Source organism: Salvelinus sp. IW2-2015, unplaced genomic scaffold (genome assembly GCF_002910315.2).
Source record: "Salvelinus sp. IW2-2015 unplaced genomic scaffold, ASM291031v2 Un_scaffold5741, whole genome shotgun sequence".
Lineage (NCBI taxonomy): Eukaryota > Metazoa > Chordata > Actinopteri > Salmoniformes > Salmonidae > Salvelinus > Salvelinus sp. IW2-2015.
Window position 1 is genome coordinate 6453 of NW_019947006.1, and position 17404 is coordinate 23856.

Here is a 17404-nt window from a genome sequence, read left to right on the forward strand (position 1 = left end):
AAGCGCCTTCCGTTGACAAATCGTTCTGACACTGCCCCACGTATTTTATATGTGCTAGAATTCCTTTTTGTTATGACAATTTTAAGTTTTAAAAGTTTGCTGTCCACTCATTGTGACCTTATTAAATATGAAATGATCCACATCGAAGTTGTAAAGTGTATTCTCAAACTAATATACATTTCTCTGGCAACTTCCCATAAAATTTTATAACTGTCCTCTCTACAAACTGTCGACTTACTAATGACCATTTTTCTTTCATGAGTTTGACATACATTTTTGTCTATCTGAGTCTGTCTGGTCTGGTAGCTACACAACGGTCTTCCTACCTGTCACTTCTCTCTCGAGTTTCAGCGCCAGCGGAAGGGAGAAGATGTGTGTCATTCGTTCACTCACCACTGCAATCACTCCGCCTCTTCCCTTCGGTAAAGGCACCATGCGTAATTCGAATGACAAATTAACAGTAGAGAGAACAATTAAAAGCCCGTTGCGATTTATTAAAGTTTTTATTGTTTTAATCCAGTTACCAATTGTAACATTGTATTTGTAACAGAAAGTAACATAACGTTTGATGAATAATAACGTTTTAGTGACACTTCCACTAGTCAGTACACATCTGCCAGAGCCTCCATCCATATGACTCACCATTTTAAAGAATCCCCCCCAAAACGACATTGTAAAATAGAAAAGACAATTCCCGACAGCTTTTGAAACTGATGAGACACTACCGGTCAGACAAGCAATAAGGGTGGGCTATTTTTTGAATGAGAACATTCATTGTAAAAACCCATCTAATCTTCCCTCTCTCTCCCCCTATCTCTCTCACTCTCTTTCTCTCCAGGGAGAGAATATCTCACCAGAGATGAGTTCTTGCATGTGGCACAAAAGCCCAGACTGTTTACGGGTTAATCCTCAACAGGTTCTGTCCATTTCTGACATGACTAGGAGCTTAACTGTTATTGGCAATGCCCAAATAATTCTCCCGCCGCCTCCCAAATGGCACCCTATTCCCTAGTGCGCTATTTTTGGCCAGGGCCATTGGGCTCTGGGCAAATGTAGTGCACCATGTAGGGGAAAGGATTCTATTTGTGATGGAGCCTTCATCTGTAGATGTGGGGGAAGGAAGCTGCAAGACAACTGCATAGCGTGCAGGGGCTTGATCTGAAGTATGACTAAATGAATAGTCGAGACTGATAAGGACTTGACAGAGGCTAGAGGGGTTCATTWATGCAGAGAGAGAAGCACATAGGCTAGTAGAGGTTAATGAATGTCATCACACCAGAGATGGATTTTATGAATTATCAATCATCATGCATGCCCATTGCCCACATCATGTTCCCCAAGCGTTGCCAATTAGAGCCTTAATTATGGGAGTGGAGTGTGCAGTAGGGCTAATCACTGTATAGCCACCGTCAATCAAAAGGCTCGTCAAGATCCAGCTCGTGCCAATTGCGGTGGGAGGGAAGCGGGGGTTCTCAGAAGTGTTCATAGGGTGGGGAGTTGTGACTTCCCCAGGCAAAACTCTGGACCTTTGGCTCCAAATCAGATTCCGCTTTAGGCTAATATTCAGTTTTACAGTCTTGTATGCAATATGTTTGCTTGTAGAGTATTCACACAACACTGTCTGTATCCCAGTAAGCATCACACTACTTTAGGCTCGTTCTTGTCTTTGCATACGTATATAGGCTATCGTTCCTTTCAGGGACAGCGTTTGATAAAAGAGAGAAGAGAGGTCGATAATGAAAGAGAAAGAGGCTGATACAATTAATTCACCACCGAGATCAACAAGAGGGACAACCGTGCAACCCTCATCCGCACCTTTGTTTTTTGTCTTTTCTCAGCCTTCTCTTCTTACCATCCACCCTCGCTTCACTCGTACTGACACGTGCCTTCTTTCCTTTCTCTCTCTCTTCTCTCTCTTCAATCCACCCGTTCCTCCACCACCCAATCCACAGCCACTCGCTCGGTCCCCAGTCAAACCCTAGACGTCGCTGGACCACGCCAGCTAGGCAAGGCCCAGGATCGGTTTTACGGCTATGCTGAAAAGGCCCTTTTAAAACTGCAAGTACATTGCTCTCCACTTTGAACAAAGACCCAGAGAGTCAAGGGAAGCCTTTTAGCAGGGCTTTGTACTCCTCGCTCCCAATCTATACAGAGGACCAAAGGATGCATCCCAAATGGCACCCTATTACCTCTAGCCCTGGTAAAAGAGTAGTGCACTAAATAGAGAATAGGGTGCCATTTGGGTAGTGCAGACGACTGTGTTTCAAGTGTGGCTTTTTATGTGAGATACGATAAAAGAGTTTATCTCAAGTCCGTTACCATAGAAATGAATAAGCGGCTTTATACCATTCTTCAGATGACATTGTATTTAAGTCAATGTCTGGTTTTTTGCTTGGGATCTTTGTCCCTTGTTTATCTACGAGGACTTACGGAGTTTATCGTTTTAAATCCTTAGTCAAAGATGTGCATTTATATGAATTAGACAACTGCACTTACTGCACTGTAGGCTACAAGTCATTCACCTCCCATACACTACAAATGGTCTGATACCCATGACGCCAATTACAGTCATGTGTAAATGTATAAGATTAAGCATGGATGCTCCACTCCTATATAGCCATTTAGGTCAACCAGGCAATTCAGAGAACTGCACAAATTAACTGATTAATTACACAACCATTCAAAACTAACGAAAAGCTTAATTTCTTGTTTAAGTGCAGTGCACCTTCGGGCTAGTAGTGCCATCAAATACCTATCACTCAAGGGAGACATGGTCATCTGACCCTGAATACAGAGCAATGAGGCTGGCTGAAGTCGAGCCTAAGCCCCTGTGCAAAGGAACCACTCAGCAGGTACTTAGAGGAGTGATAGAGTGAAAGAGAGAGCTAAGCGAGAGGGGGTTAGGTCAAATCTTAAGTAACTGACAATCCACCTCTTCACCTCCAACCCTCCACCTGAACGCACAACACGCGCAAACACACACACACACACACACACACACACACACACAACGCACACACACACACCACACACACCACACAACACTCATTTGTCCGTCCATATCCTCCAACGTTATGTGTGTATGTATGTGTGTTATCAATACCATTACATTAAGGTAATGACGCACATGCTAACAGTGACCTATGACTGGTCCTGAACAGGACCTATATGATTGGATACCTGAACAGGTGACCTATATGGCTGGGTACTGAACAGGTGACTATATGATTGGATACTCTGAACACGTGACCTATATGACTGGATAACTGAACAGGTGACCTTATATGACTGGATATCCTGAACAGCTGACTAATATGACTGGATACTGAACACGGTGACACATTATGACTGGTACCTGAACAGGTGACCCTATATGAATACCTAGTGACTACATGAACAGGTGACCTATACAGGTGACCTATGATTTACCTAACAGGTACCTATTCTGACTGGATACCTGAACGGTGAGCTATACTGATGGGTACCTGAACGGTGACCTATATGGCTGGGTGACTGAATCAGGTGACCTATATGACTGGATACCTGAACAGGTGACTTATATGATGGATATCTGAACAGGTGACCTATATGACTGGTATACCTGAACAGGTACCTAATATGACTGGCTAGCTGGAAACAAGGTGCCTATAGTACTGTATACCTGAACATGGTGACCCTGATATGACTGGAGTACCTGAACAGGTGACCTATATGGCTGATGAGACTGAGACAAGGGTTGACCAATATGATTTGGATACCTGAACAGGGAATCTATGACTGGATTCCTGAATATATGACAGCGGACTAACCTGAGACGGTGACCTATTGACTGGATACCTGAACAAGGTGACTATTATGTGCTGGATAATACTGAACACAGGTGACCTATATGTTAGCTGGATACTCTGATCAGTTGTATTATATTGTAGCTGTGATTTGAATACACGTGGATCCTATTAATGACTGTGAATCTCACTGATCAGGTGACAGGCTATATGTATCTGGCTGACTGCAGGTGTATCTATTGTGACTGGTACCTAACAGGTGGACCTATGTGACTGAGAATTACCTGAACAGGTGATGTATGAGGGTAAAGACCTGAGAATACACTGATATAGATGGTTCGAGCCTAGATGGCACGATGGGAACCTGATAGAAGCTGACTGTGGATACGACCTAAGTCACTGAACGGTGGTGAGGGACTATATGTAGCTCGTGGACTACCTGACAGTGTGATCCTAAGTAGTGACTGGATTTCCTGTATATGAGTACCTATCAGTGACTGGACAACATGTAACATGTGGACCCTGAGATGTGATCGACCTGAACAGGTACTGTGTGACTGCGGACGCCTGAACTAGTGACCTATATGCAGCTGATTCACTCTGGACAGTGAACCCTATATGAACTCGGGTTACCTGAAACATGGGGTGACCTTATATGACTGGGTTCGGAATGGCAAGATCAGGTGGAACTGTATTATTCCAACCGGGTACCGTGATACATTAGTGACCTTAGCTATGATCTGGATATGCCTCGAACATATGATGCACGGGTACCTGAACTAGGTAGGTGTACCGTATATGTATGTGGTTTACTGAAAGGTGACATAATATGACGGGTAGTTTGATATGAGGTATGGACTGTATTGACTTGTCGGTTAATTTCTTGAACCATGTTTGATAGGCTATGAGTGTACTGGATACCTTGAACAGGTGACCTAATAATGACTGGATACCTGAACAGGTGACCATAGTGTGTATGGATACCTGAACTATACTGATCTGGTACCTGAACAAGGGCCTGACACTATATCGACGGGTTACCACTGCAACACGTTAGGACTATTTATGACTGGGTTAGAGTCGCTAGTGATTTTCAGTCACAAGTAGCTGCCCTTGACAGCTGGGGGTAAAATAGGTCCATTATTCTAGACACTGGAGCATTCAGATGATTAGTACCGGCGTTCACCTCGTCAGACTGCAAATCAATTATATTAAGGCTTGTTTTTATCCTCTTACTGCTACCCGTCATATATCATCAAAGAACACCAAGAGATTGTCTGTGAGTGACAGTAACACACACACACACACACACACACACACACACACACACACACACACACACACACACACACACACACACACACCACACACACACACACACACACACACACACACACACACCACACACAACCACCACCACACATTCACTACACAACACAAGATACCGTGACTGGGTGTTGATAACAAGTCTCTTCTCTTACAGTAATCTGAATTGACAGCACTTGGTTCACGTGAATTTAATTATAATCCAAGTTAAATTGCCTAATGGTAATTGACAAGTTAATTTGTAATTCTGTGTCTTTCCGAGATCTTACAGAAGATGGCAGTATAGTACAATAATTTAGAAAAAAAAGAGAGTCAGCGAGAAAGAGAGAGTGTGTGCATGTTTGTTTGAGAGAGCGAGAGAGAGAGAAAATGCTTTGCGAGGCACTCTCCGGAACCAAGATACACTAAGGCTCAATACAGTCCTTAATTCTACTGTAAATGAGACACTCACTTACTCACACACACATACAGTACAAGACACATGTTTATCTAGTGTGAGCATGTCTGTTCCTAAACCAATCGAATTGACCGATCCTGKTAGTTGACAGCCTATCCCCTGGGGTGTSTTTGACACMTCCACTTGATGACATGGTTCTTAGATCAATAACCAATAACATGCCAATCACCAATCAACCCTCCGGTTAGAAAAACACTCCACAGTGACTAAAACCACATGAATGGATGGATCTACAATCATCCCTTCATCCTTCCATCCTTCCATTCCTCCGTTCCTGATGAGAAGTGAATTGAAAGAGGAGAGATGTGGAATGACTTGAATAATTTACAGTGCTTGGCCAACTCTGTTGGAGGTTTAGAATTCCCATGTCCACTGGAAGTTCAAAAGGTCATAGCCACAATGACATAATACATGTAGTCTATTGCTCAACCAGCAACAGCTACAAAATGACTAGCCTATTTGGGCAAACAGACTGCTATTTATTTTTTCATTCAACCCCCTTACATAAAAGGGCAGACCAGACAAGCTTAATTTAAAAAGTGTTTTACAAGAGAGATACYATCAGTGAATGTATTATCTTTGTWAACAAACTCCATATGAATAAAAGTGAGGCCTGTGCGTGATTGTTTAAGGATCTGGGTGTAGCTGGTGAAGAGGAGTCAGGCGCAGGACAGCAGAGATGAGTAACACAAGAAACCAAATACATMAAGTAATACCAAGACCACAAACATCGGACCGAACTTACAATAAAACAATAACGCACAAAAACCCTGGGGAAAACAGAGGGTTAAATAATGAACATGTAATTGGGGAATTGAAACCAGGTGTGTAAAACAAAGACAAAACAATTGGAAAATGAAAAGTGAATCGGCGATGGCTAGAAGGTCGGTGACGTCGACCGCCGAACGCCGCCCGAACAAGAAGAGGGACCGACTTCGGCGGAAGTCGTGACAACCGTTACAACAGGACAATGCAACTGTACAAAGGTTAACTGAAGAAGCCTACTCTCATTAACRCGTAAACTAAAACTTGACACGGTTTACGTGACTTCACTTATAAAATCTAATCTAATTCTTAGAAAACGTCCTCAGTCACCTTCCCTCACTCTCCTTTTCCTATTGACCACAATTCGTTTCAGCTGTTTTTCCCCTTATCAACCGTTTTCCGTTAACGTTTTTTTTGTTTGTTAAATGGCTCAACAAGAGTATAAGCGTCTCGGTGAGCAGTTGTTTACATATAAAGGCCAGGTGTTTCCCGTGGCTGACACGCAGGAATTAACCACGGAATATATCGACAGCTTGGAACACTTTGAGATCAAGGACAGTGATGTTTTCCTTGTCACTTTCCCCAAATCAGGTAAGTAAATGATTGAAAAGTATTACTTTCACACTGACAGTAGCTACAGAGGTATAATAAACATGACTGGTGCTTGAACATTTATTACAAATTGAGTAGGTTGTAATTAAAGCATGAATAAGCCAACGTTCGTAGTAAACACATTAACAGCTGACTTTCAGCATTCTTATAGGGGAGATATATGGCACTTACACAAATGATGATTGGCTGAAAGAAATTGACAACAAGAAGATTGTGGGAGTTGTTTTGATTGACTTCAGTGCAGCTTTTGACATGATCAATCATAGTCGGCTGCTGAAAAACATGTGTTATGGCTTTACATCCCCTGCTTTATAGTGGTTCAAGAGTTACCTGTCTWAKAGAACAGAGAGGGTGTTCTTTAATGGAAGCCTCTCCAACATGATCCAGGTAGAGTCGGGCATTCCCCACAAGACATGCCACCAGGGGTCTCTTCACAGTCTCCAAGTCCAGAACAGACTCTGGGAAAGGCACAGTACTGCATAGAGCCATGAATACATGAACTACACCTTATGGGACAACGCGGAATGTGAAGAGACACACACACAGGCACACACAAGCTAACAGGCACTCTACACACCAGTACATTGTGATGTTGATATATTGTGGTATTATAAATGTTGCAGTGTAGATATGTAGTGGTAGAGTAGTGGTGTAATAATGTGTTGGTTGTATTATGTAGTTTTATTTGTTTTAAATTGGGATCTAAATGCCTTAATCTTGTTTGGACCCCTGGAAGAGTAGCTYCTGCCAAGACAGCAGCTAATGGGGATCCTTAATACATACAACAACAAAAATGATAATAATATAACTATTTGTGGTAGGCTATTTCATCTCAAACATATTGGTTAAAGTTTGCCTTGCTTTGACAACACCCTTTCTACTCTCTCTCTCTCTCTCTCTCTCTCTCTATCTACCTCTCTCCTTCTCTCTCCCTCTCTCTTTCTCTCTCTCTCTCTTTCTTCCTCTCTCATTCTCGCTCTCTCCTCTCTTTCTATCTCAATCTCTCCTTCTCTCTCCCCCCTCTCCTTCTCACTCTCTTTCTCTCGCTCTCTTTCTTCCTCTCTCTCAGCTCTATATTGCCCATTGTCTTTAGACCAGCAGGTCTGCTCTCTCACTCTGAAGGATTGAGGAGCTCATATGTTCCTCCAGCATGGCATCTGAGGTTTGAGTTAGGAACAAGAGGTTACCTCTGAGCCACAGGGAATAGCAGGAACACTGTATAATCAAGTGCAGTGCTAATCAAGTGCTAGCTTCAGCGGTGCATCAGCGACGTCACATCAATCATATTCTACAAACACTTCCTACCTTAATATGTCAGTCTACTTAGCTGATCAGTTTTACTCACTCATGCTCTGCTGCCTCTACTGCTGTTGGCTGCTGGATATCATTTGCTAGCACCGCCCACCACCCCAGCCACCCCCTGATAGGTTCTGGGTTTCCTTCCTGCAGGGGGATTGGTAGAGCGTACCTTGCTCACTGCCTGTATTTATTATCATCTTAACATGATGCGCGCGCTGGCGGTGAGCTAACCCGAAGGAGGAGAGTCTAACGCCAAGACAACTTACTGCATGTCCTGTAATCTATCTACTAAATGGTTCAACAAATACGTGGCGTTTCCCGTCTGAACTATGACGACTCTTAAGAGATATATGGCCTATATTTATCTGTGCTATAACCTGTTGTGATTATAATGTACAGTTCTTGCCCTTAGGCCACATAGCTCTTGAGAGAAGCCATGTACCTGTCTAGTTATTGGTCTGATAACCTAATTATAAACTGGGTGATTCCAGCCCTGAATGCTGATTGGCTGACAGCCGTGGTATATCAGACAATATGACAAAACATGTATTATTATAATAACATTGGTAACCAGTTTATAATAGCAATAGGGCATCTCAGGGGTTTGTGATATATGGCCAATATACCATGGCTAAGTATRGCATTGTGGCTAAGAACAGTCCTTAGCTGTGGTCTAGCAGATAGCCTAGTGGTTAGAGCGCTGGGCRAGTCACCAGAAGGTTGCTAGATCGAATCCCTGAGCTGACAAGGTAAAACTCTGTTGTTCTGCCCCTGAACAAGGCAGTTAACACTCTGTTCCTAAGCCGTCATTGAAAATAAATATGCCACATTATCTTCACTATAATATACTGTACATGGCTACAGTATATAGCCTAGTTTCCTGTGCTCAGGTTACAGTATGTAAGGTCAGTGTAGTATTGGACAAAGGGATGGTACCTTGGACAGCAGCCTTATTGACAGAACCTGGGATTATTTTCTACCTCTCTTTATTTTTMGGGGGACAAACTACATTCACCTTCACTGCCACCTTTCTCTCTCACTCTCTTGCTCTCTCTCTCTCCCTCTCCCTCCCCCTCCTCTCCCAGGTACAGTATGGACCCAGCGTATCATCACCCTGATGTTTGAGGATGATTTCCCAGAGGAGGCTAACCAGATCACCTTTGTGAGGATGCCCTGGCTGGAAATCCTGGAGAAGGGGAAGACCTACACCCAGAGGCCCTCTCCACGCCTCTTCTGCTCCCATCTACACCAGCATCTTATGCCCAAGGGCCTGCAGAAGAAGAAGGCCAAAGTGAGTGGGGTTAGATGGTAGTGAGTGGGGTTAGATGGTTACACATACAGCATTATGCCTTCAGTGAATGGGTTTAAATGGTAGTGAGTGGGGTTAGATGGCAGTGAGTGGGTTTAAATGGTAGTGAGTGGGGTTAGATGGTAGTGAGTGGGGTTAGGTGGTAGTGAGTGGGGTTAGATGGTAGTGAGTGGGATTAGATGGTCGTGTGTGGGGTTAGATGGTAGTGTGTGGGGTTAGATGGTAGTGAGTGGGGTTAGATGGTAGTGTGTGGGGTTAGATGGTAGTGAGTGGGGTTAGATGGTAGTGAGTGGGGTTAGAATGGTAGTGAGTGGGGTTTAGATGGTACTGAGTGGGGTTAGGTGGTAGTGAGTGGGTTTAGATGGTAGTGAGTGGGATTAGATGGTCGTGCGTGGGGTTAGATGGTAGTGAGTGGGGTTAGATGGTAGTGAGTGGGGTTAGATGGTAGTGAGTGGGGTTAAGATTGGTAGTGAGTGGGGTTAGGTGGTAGTGAGTGGGGTTAGATGGTAGTGTGTGGGGTAGATGGTAGTGTTGTGGGTTAGATGATACTGAGTGGGTTTATAACATAATCTTGCAATTTTGCTCTCACAACTGTTAACCCTATATCACCCTGTCTCTCCATACACACTACACACTGTTAACCAATATCACCCTGTCTCTCCATACACACTACACACTGTTAGCTATATCCCCTGTCTCTCCATACACACTACACACTGTTAACCCAATATCACCCTGTCTCTCCATACACACTACACACTGTTAACTATATCACCCTGTCTCTCCATACACACTACATAATGTTAACCCTATATCACCCTGTCTCTCCATACACACTACACACTGTTAACCCTATATCACCCTGTCTCTCCATACACACTACACACTGTTAACCTCTATATACCCTGTCTCTCCATACACACTACATAATGTTAACTCTATATCACCTGTCTCTCCATACACTACACACTGTTAACTATATCACCCTGTCCTCATACACACTACACACTGTTAACCCTATATCACCCTGTCTCTCCATACACACTACATAATGTTAACCCTATATCACCCTGTCTCTCCATACACACTACACACTGTTACTATATCACCCTGTCTCTCCATACACACTACACACTGTTAACTCTATATCACCCTGTCTCTCCATACACACTACACTGTTAACTATATCACCCTGTCTCTCCATACACACTACACACTGTTAACTATATCACCCTGTCTCTCCATACACACTACACACTGTTAACCTATATCACCTGTCTCTCCATACACACTACACACTGTTAACTATATCACCCTGTCTCTCCATACACACTACACACTGTTAACCCTATATCACCCTGTCTCTCCATACACACTGTTAACTATATCACCCTGTCTCTCCATACACACTACACACTGTTAACCTATATCACCTGTCTCTCCATACACACTACACACTGTTAACTATATCACCCTGTCTCTCCATACACACTACACACTGTTAACTCTATATCACCCTGTCTCTCCATACACCACTGTTAACTATATCACCCTGTCTCTCTCCATAACACTGTTAACTATATATACCCTGTCTCTCCAACCACTACATCACTGTTAACCCTATATCACCCTGTCTCTCCATACACACTACATAACTGTTAACTCTATATCACCCTGTCTCTCCATACACACTACACTGTTAACTATATCACCCTGTCTCTCCATACCACTACACACTGTTAACCTATATCACCCTGTCTCTCCATACACACTACATAATGTTAACCCTATATCACCCTGTCTCTCCATACACACTACCACTGTTACTATATCACCCTGTCTCTCCATACACACTACACACTGTTAACTATATCACCCTGTCTCTCCATACACACTACACACTGTTAACTATATATCACCCTGTCTCTCCATACACACTACACACTGTTAACTATATCACCCTGTCTCTCCATACACACTACACACTGTTAACTCTATTCACCCTGTCTCTCCATACACACTCACTGTTAACCCTATATCACCTGTCTCTCCATACACACTACACACTGTTAACTATATCACCCTGTCTCTCCATACACACTACACACTGTTAACCCTATATCACCCTGTCTCTCCATACACACACATGTTAACCTATATCACCCTGTCTCTCCATACACACTCAACACTGTTAACCCTATATCACCTGTCTCTCCATACACACTACAACACTGTTAACTATATCACCCTGTCTCTCCATACACACTACACACTGTTAACTCTATATCACCCTGTCTCTCCATACACACACACACTGTTAACTATATCACCCTGTCTCTCCATACACACTGTTAACTAATATATCACCCTGTCTCTCCATCACACACTACACACTGTTAACCCTATATCACCCTGTCTCTCCATACACACTACATACTGTTAACTCTATATCACCCTGTCTCTCCATACACACTACACACTGTTAACTATATCACCCTGTCTCTCCATACACACTACACACTGTTTAACCTATTATCACCCTTGTCTCTCCATACACACTACATAATGTTAACCCTATATCACCCTGTCTCTCCATACACACTACACACTGTTAGCTATATCACCCTGTCTCTCCATACACACTACACACTGTTAACTCTATATCACCCTGTCTCTCCATACACACTACACACTGTTAACTATATCACCCTGTCTCTCCATACACACTACACACTGTTAACCTTTTACTGCAGTGGGMTAAAACAGGGTCACACAGAGTGTGTCTTGGTAGTCAAACAAATCTACTTTGAAACAAAAGTATACACCTCACACACATGGATATGGGCTTAAAAAAGAGGACACCTGTACCATGTCAGATATAGAGTTGAAATGTATTAAATTTTGAGTTTGCATCCCAATATTACACTTGATATACATCACAGAAGACTGAAATATAACAAAACGATTTGACGTAAAAACACCAGATGTTTTAATTTAAAAAAAAATGTTTAATTATGAAATTATGAAAAATATGAATAATATTCCACCCATGAGGCCACTAGATGGCGCTTTTGGTCCTTGGACTGCAGGAAAGAGCTACTATATCCCCTATCTCCTCCATAGGTCATCTATGTGACCAGGAACCCTAAAGACATCCTGGTGTCCTACTTCCACTTCTCTAAGTTCATGAAGCATCTGGACAGTCCAGAACACTATGACGAGATGCTGGACAAGTTCTTCTGTGGATGGAGTGAGTGCCCCTCCCTCCATCACATGGCACTTCTTTGGCCAAATTGGCTTCATCAGCGTAACACAGTATCATACAAAACCGTAAGCTAATTAACAACTAACACACACTGACTAACACTYACTGTCTGCTGTCCTATGTGAACCCGTCTCTTCAGTGCTTGGTGGCTGCTGGTTCGACCATGTCAGAGGATGGTACAACAACCAGGACAAATACAACATCATGTTCCTCAGCTATGAAGAGATGATCAAGGTAACRTGACATTTACACTGATTRACGCCATATGTACCACATGMATACCTACACCACTGCACTGACCTGTTATAAGATGCAGTAGCCTACATCAATGATGCAKCTGTTACTACTGCAACAAGTCGTGCAACAGATGTAGTATTCTGAGTATTCAGGTGATTTTAAATAAACTTGAGACATCCAGCTGAAATAAACKTGAAACTTGACTGCTATAACRTCTGCAGTGTATATGGGAAAGKGGGATACCTAATTAGTGTAACAATAATGCTCGTACGAGCTCGAACCCAGGCGCAGAGAAACACAGCAAGCAGAGGTCAGGGTAAATCCAGAACGTTTACAWTGAGTCTTAACAGAAACAAGGCGACCGCACAAGAGCACACTAATAAAACATGAGACCTAAGCAAAGATACAGGCCACCTGAGGAACCTAAATAACAAGGCAACCAGGTGAAGAGAGAAGGTAATTAAACACAGGTGAATCCAATAAGTAATAATCAGGGTAACCTGGTAACTAGAAATCGATATCCATGTCTTCGGCACCTGGGAAGCAATTGTTGTTGGGGTTAACTGCCTTGCCCAGGGCCGGAACAACAGATTTTTACCTTGTCGGCTCAGGGATTCGATCCAGTACCCTCAGTYACTGGCCCAATGCTCCAACCCACTTGGCTAATTGCCAGTATCTGGATACTGGCATAATAATCATATTTTAGGTATTTTTTTTCACATCACAAATATACTGAACAAAAATATAAACATGCAACAATTTCAAAAATCTTACTGAGTTACAGGAAATCAGTCAATTATAAGGAAATTAGTCAATTTAAATAAATGTATTAGGCCATAATCTATGGATTTCACATGACTGGGCAGGGGTGCAGCCTTGGAGGGCATAGGCCCACCCACTGGGGCACCAATCAGAATGAGTTTTTCCCCACAAAATGGATTTATTACAGACAGAAATACTCCTCAGTATTATCTAAATTATCTGGAAACAGCTCTGGTGAACATTCTTGCAGTCACCATGCCAATTGTAGGCTCACTCAACGCTTGAGACATCTATGGCATTGCGTTGTGTGACGAAACTGCACATTTTCAAGTGGCCTTTTATTGTCCCCAGCACAAGGTGAACCTGTGTAATGATCATGCTGTTTAATCAGCTTCTTAAAATGCCACACCTGTCAGGTGGACGGATTATCTTGGCAAAAGATAAATGCTCACTAACAGGGATGTAAACAAATGTATGCACAAAATTTGAGAGAAATAAGCTTTTTGTGCGTATGGAAGATTTCTGGAATTTTTTATTTCAGCTCATGAAACATGGGACCATCACTACAAATGGTTTATATTTCTGTTCATTTACATGCCATATTGGTTTTATTCCATGTGTCCTGCTACAACAGGACCTGAGATCGGTGGTAGAGCGTCTGGCTGAGTTTGTCGGGAAGAGCCTGTCTGATGCAGCTATAGACAGCATAGTGGAGAAAGTCACCTTCAATATAACATGAAGAAAGATGACAAGGCCAACTATGAGTTCTTGCTTGACAACGTCAAAGACAAGAACAAGGGGAAGTTCCTACGCAAAGGTGAGGAAAATAAGAAACGTTTAGAGGCTTTATGGTTGAAATTGATACATGAAAAACATGAGTATAGGTTTGTATGGGTATCGTGGGGGGTGGGGGCAGAAAAGAGAGGGGGTGTATTTAAAGAGGTTTATAGAACTTCCAGTCAGAAAGTGAGCCCTCTAGACCCCCTTCCAGTTTCAATGTATCTGAAATACATCAAGCATAGCTGTATCTATAGCATAGCTTTATCTATAGCATAGCTTTATCTATAGCATAGCATAGCTTTATCTATAGCATAGCTTTATCTATAGCATAGCTTTATCTTAGTTTCATCATAGCATCAGCTTTATCTATTAGCATAGCTTTATCTATAGCCATAGCTTTATCTATAGCATAGCTTTATCTATAGCACAGCTTTATCTATAGCATAGCTTTATAAGCTTATAGCATTAGCTTTATCTATAGCATAGCTTTACTATAGCACAGCTTTATCTATAGCATAGCTTTATCTATAGCACAGCTTTATCTATAGCATAGCTCTTATCTATAGCATCTATAGCATAGCTTTATCTATAGCATAGCATAGCTTTATCTATAGCACAGCTTTATCTATAGCATAGCTTTATCTATAGCATAGCTTTATCTATAGCATAGCTTTATCTATAGCATAGCTTTATCTATAGCACAGCTTTATCTATAGCATAGCTTTATCTATAGCATCTATAGCATAGCTTTATCTATAGCATAGCTTTATCTATAGCATAGCGTTATCTATAGCATCTATAGCATAGCTGTATCTATAGCATAGCTGTATCTATAGCATAGCTGTATCTATAGCATAGCTTTATCTATAGCATCTATAGCATAGCTTTATCTATAGCATAGCTGTATCTATACATAGCGTTATCTATAGCATCTATAGCATAGCTTTATCTATAGCATAGCGTATCTATAGCATAGCTGTATCTATAGCATAGCTTTATCTATAGCATCTATAGCATAGCTTTATCTAAGCATAGCTGTATCATAGCATAGCTTTATCTATAGCAAGCTTATCTATAGCATAGCTTTATCTATAGCATAGCTTATCTATAGCACTTATGGCATAGCTTTATCTATAGCATAGCTGTATCTATAGCATAGCTTTATCTATAGCATCTATGGCATAGCTTTATCTATAGCACAGCTTTATCTATAGCATAGCTTTATCTATAGCATAGCTGTATCTATAGCATAGCTTTATCTATAGCATAGCTTTATCTATAGCATAGCTTTATCGGCAGGTAGCCTAGAGGTTAGCACGTTGGGACAGTAACCGAAAGGTTGCTAGATCGAACCCCAAGCTGACAAGGTAAAAATTGTCGTTCAGTTAACCCACTGTTCTTAGGCCGTGATTGTAAATAAGAATTTGTTCTTAACTGACTTGCCTAGTTAAAATAAGGTTAAATAAAAATAATTAATAAAACAATCTCTCTCTCTTCAAGTACCATAGGAGACTGGAAGAACTCGTTGACGGTGGCCCAGAGTGAACGCTTTGACCAGATCTATCAGGAGAGGATGAAGGACCTGTCTCTCAACTTCGTCTGGGACATCACAGAGCTTCAAGGCTGATACAGACACAAGCATGCGCACACACAGTGGCGGTTCTAGCTTGTATGGCTCCTTGGGGAACCGTCCCTTCAGCGCACCCCCCCAAATAAAAAACATCATTCTACACTAAATAAATTATAAATAAATAATTATAACATGTAAAACTATATAAATGTAAAAATACTAAAATAAGACTCATAAATATCAAAAAGAAGTAACAAAGACAAATAGAAACAAATTGTAGTATACAAATAAAAAGAGAATCGAATTATTACATTATTACCCTACTGCTAACAAAAAAACACACAATAAAACTAAATTGCACAAATCCTATATCACACAAATACACATATAGAATAACACACTTATAAAGAAGAGAACCTGATTATACACTGTTGCACTTCAAACAAGAAACACAAACTAAATTGCACAACTAAGTGCATTACTAAAGACATTATACTGTACAAAGTTAGAGGTGCGCTATTTTGATAGATTCCCCCGCTCCCCCTACCTCTGGCTTCCAGTGGGGAGACCTGAGGTCAACCTACCCCCGCCCCCCTACCTCTAGCTTCCAGTGGGGAGACCTGAGGTCAACCTACCCCCGCTCCCCTAACTCTAGCTTCCAGTGGGGAGACCTGAGGTCAACCTACCCCCGCCCCCTACCTCTGGCTTCCAGTGGGGAGACCTGAGGTCAACCTACCCCCGCCCCCCTACCTCTAGCTTCCAGTGGGAGACCTGAGGTCAACCTACCCCCGCCCCCTACCTCTAGCTTCCAGTGGGGAGACCTGAGGTCAACCTACCCCCGCCCCCTACCTCTAGCTTCCAGTGGGGAGACCTGAGGTCAACCTACCCCCGCCCCCCTACCTCTAGCTTCCAGTGGGGAGACCTGAGGTCAACCTACCCCCGCCCCCCTACCTCTAGCTTCCAGTGGGGAGACCTGAGGTCAACCTACCCCCGCCCCCCTACCTCTGGCTTCCAGTGGGGAGACCTGAGGTCAACCTACCCCCGCCCCCCTACCTCTGGCTTCCAGTGGGGGAACCTGAGGTCAACCTACCCCCGCCCCCTACCTCTGGCTTCCAGTGGGAGACCTGAGGTCAACCTACCCCCGCCCCCCTACCTCTGCTTCCAGTGGGAGACCTGAGGTCAACCTACCCCGCCCCCCTACCTCTAGCTTCCAGTGGGAGACTGAGGATCTCTCTCT

The 17404-nt window shown here is 42.7% G+C and overlaps 1 protein-coding gene across 1 annotated transcript; it reads left to right on the forward strand.

Annotated features, from left to right (window-relative positions):
• The first annotated feature begins 6705 nt into the window (after nt 1-6705).
• On the forward strand, nt 6706-16586 carry LOC112078489 (amine sulfotransferase-like). The gene is given in 7 exon segments (XM_024144715.2): nt 6706-6924; nt 9330-9535; nt 12677-12803; nt 12958-13052; nt 14452-14547; nt 14550-14634; nt 16097-16586. Coding segments are annotated over 7 exon segments (903 nt in total). The 5' UTR covers nt 6706-6758; the 3' UTR covers nt 16225-16586.
• The last annotated feature ends 818 nt before the right edge of the window (nt 16587-17404 follow it).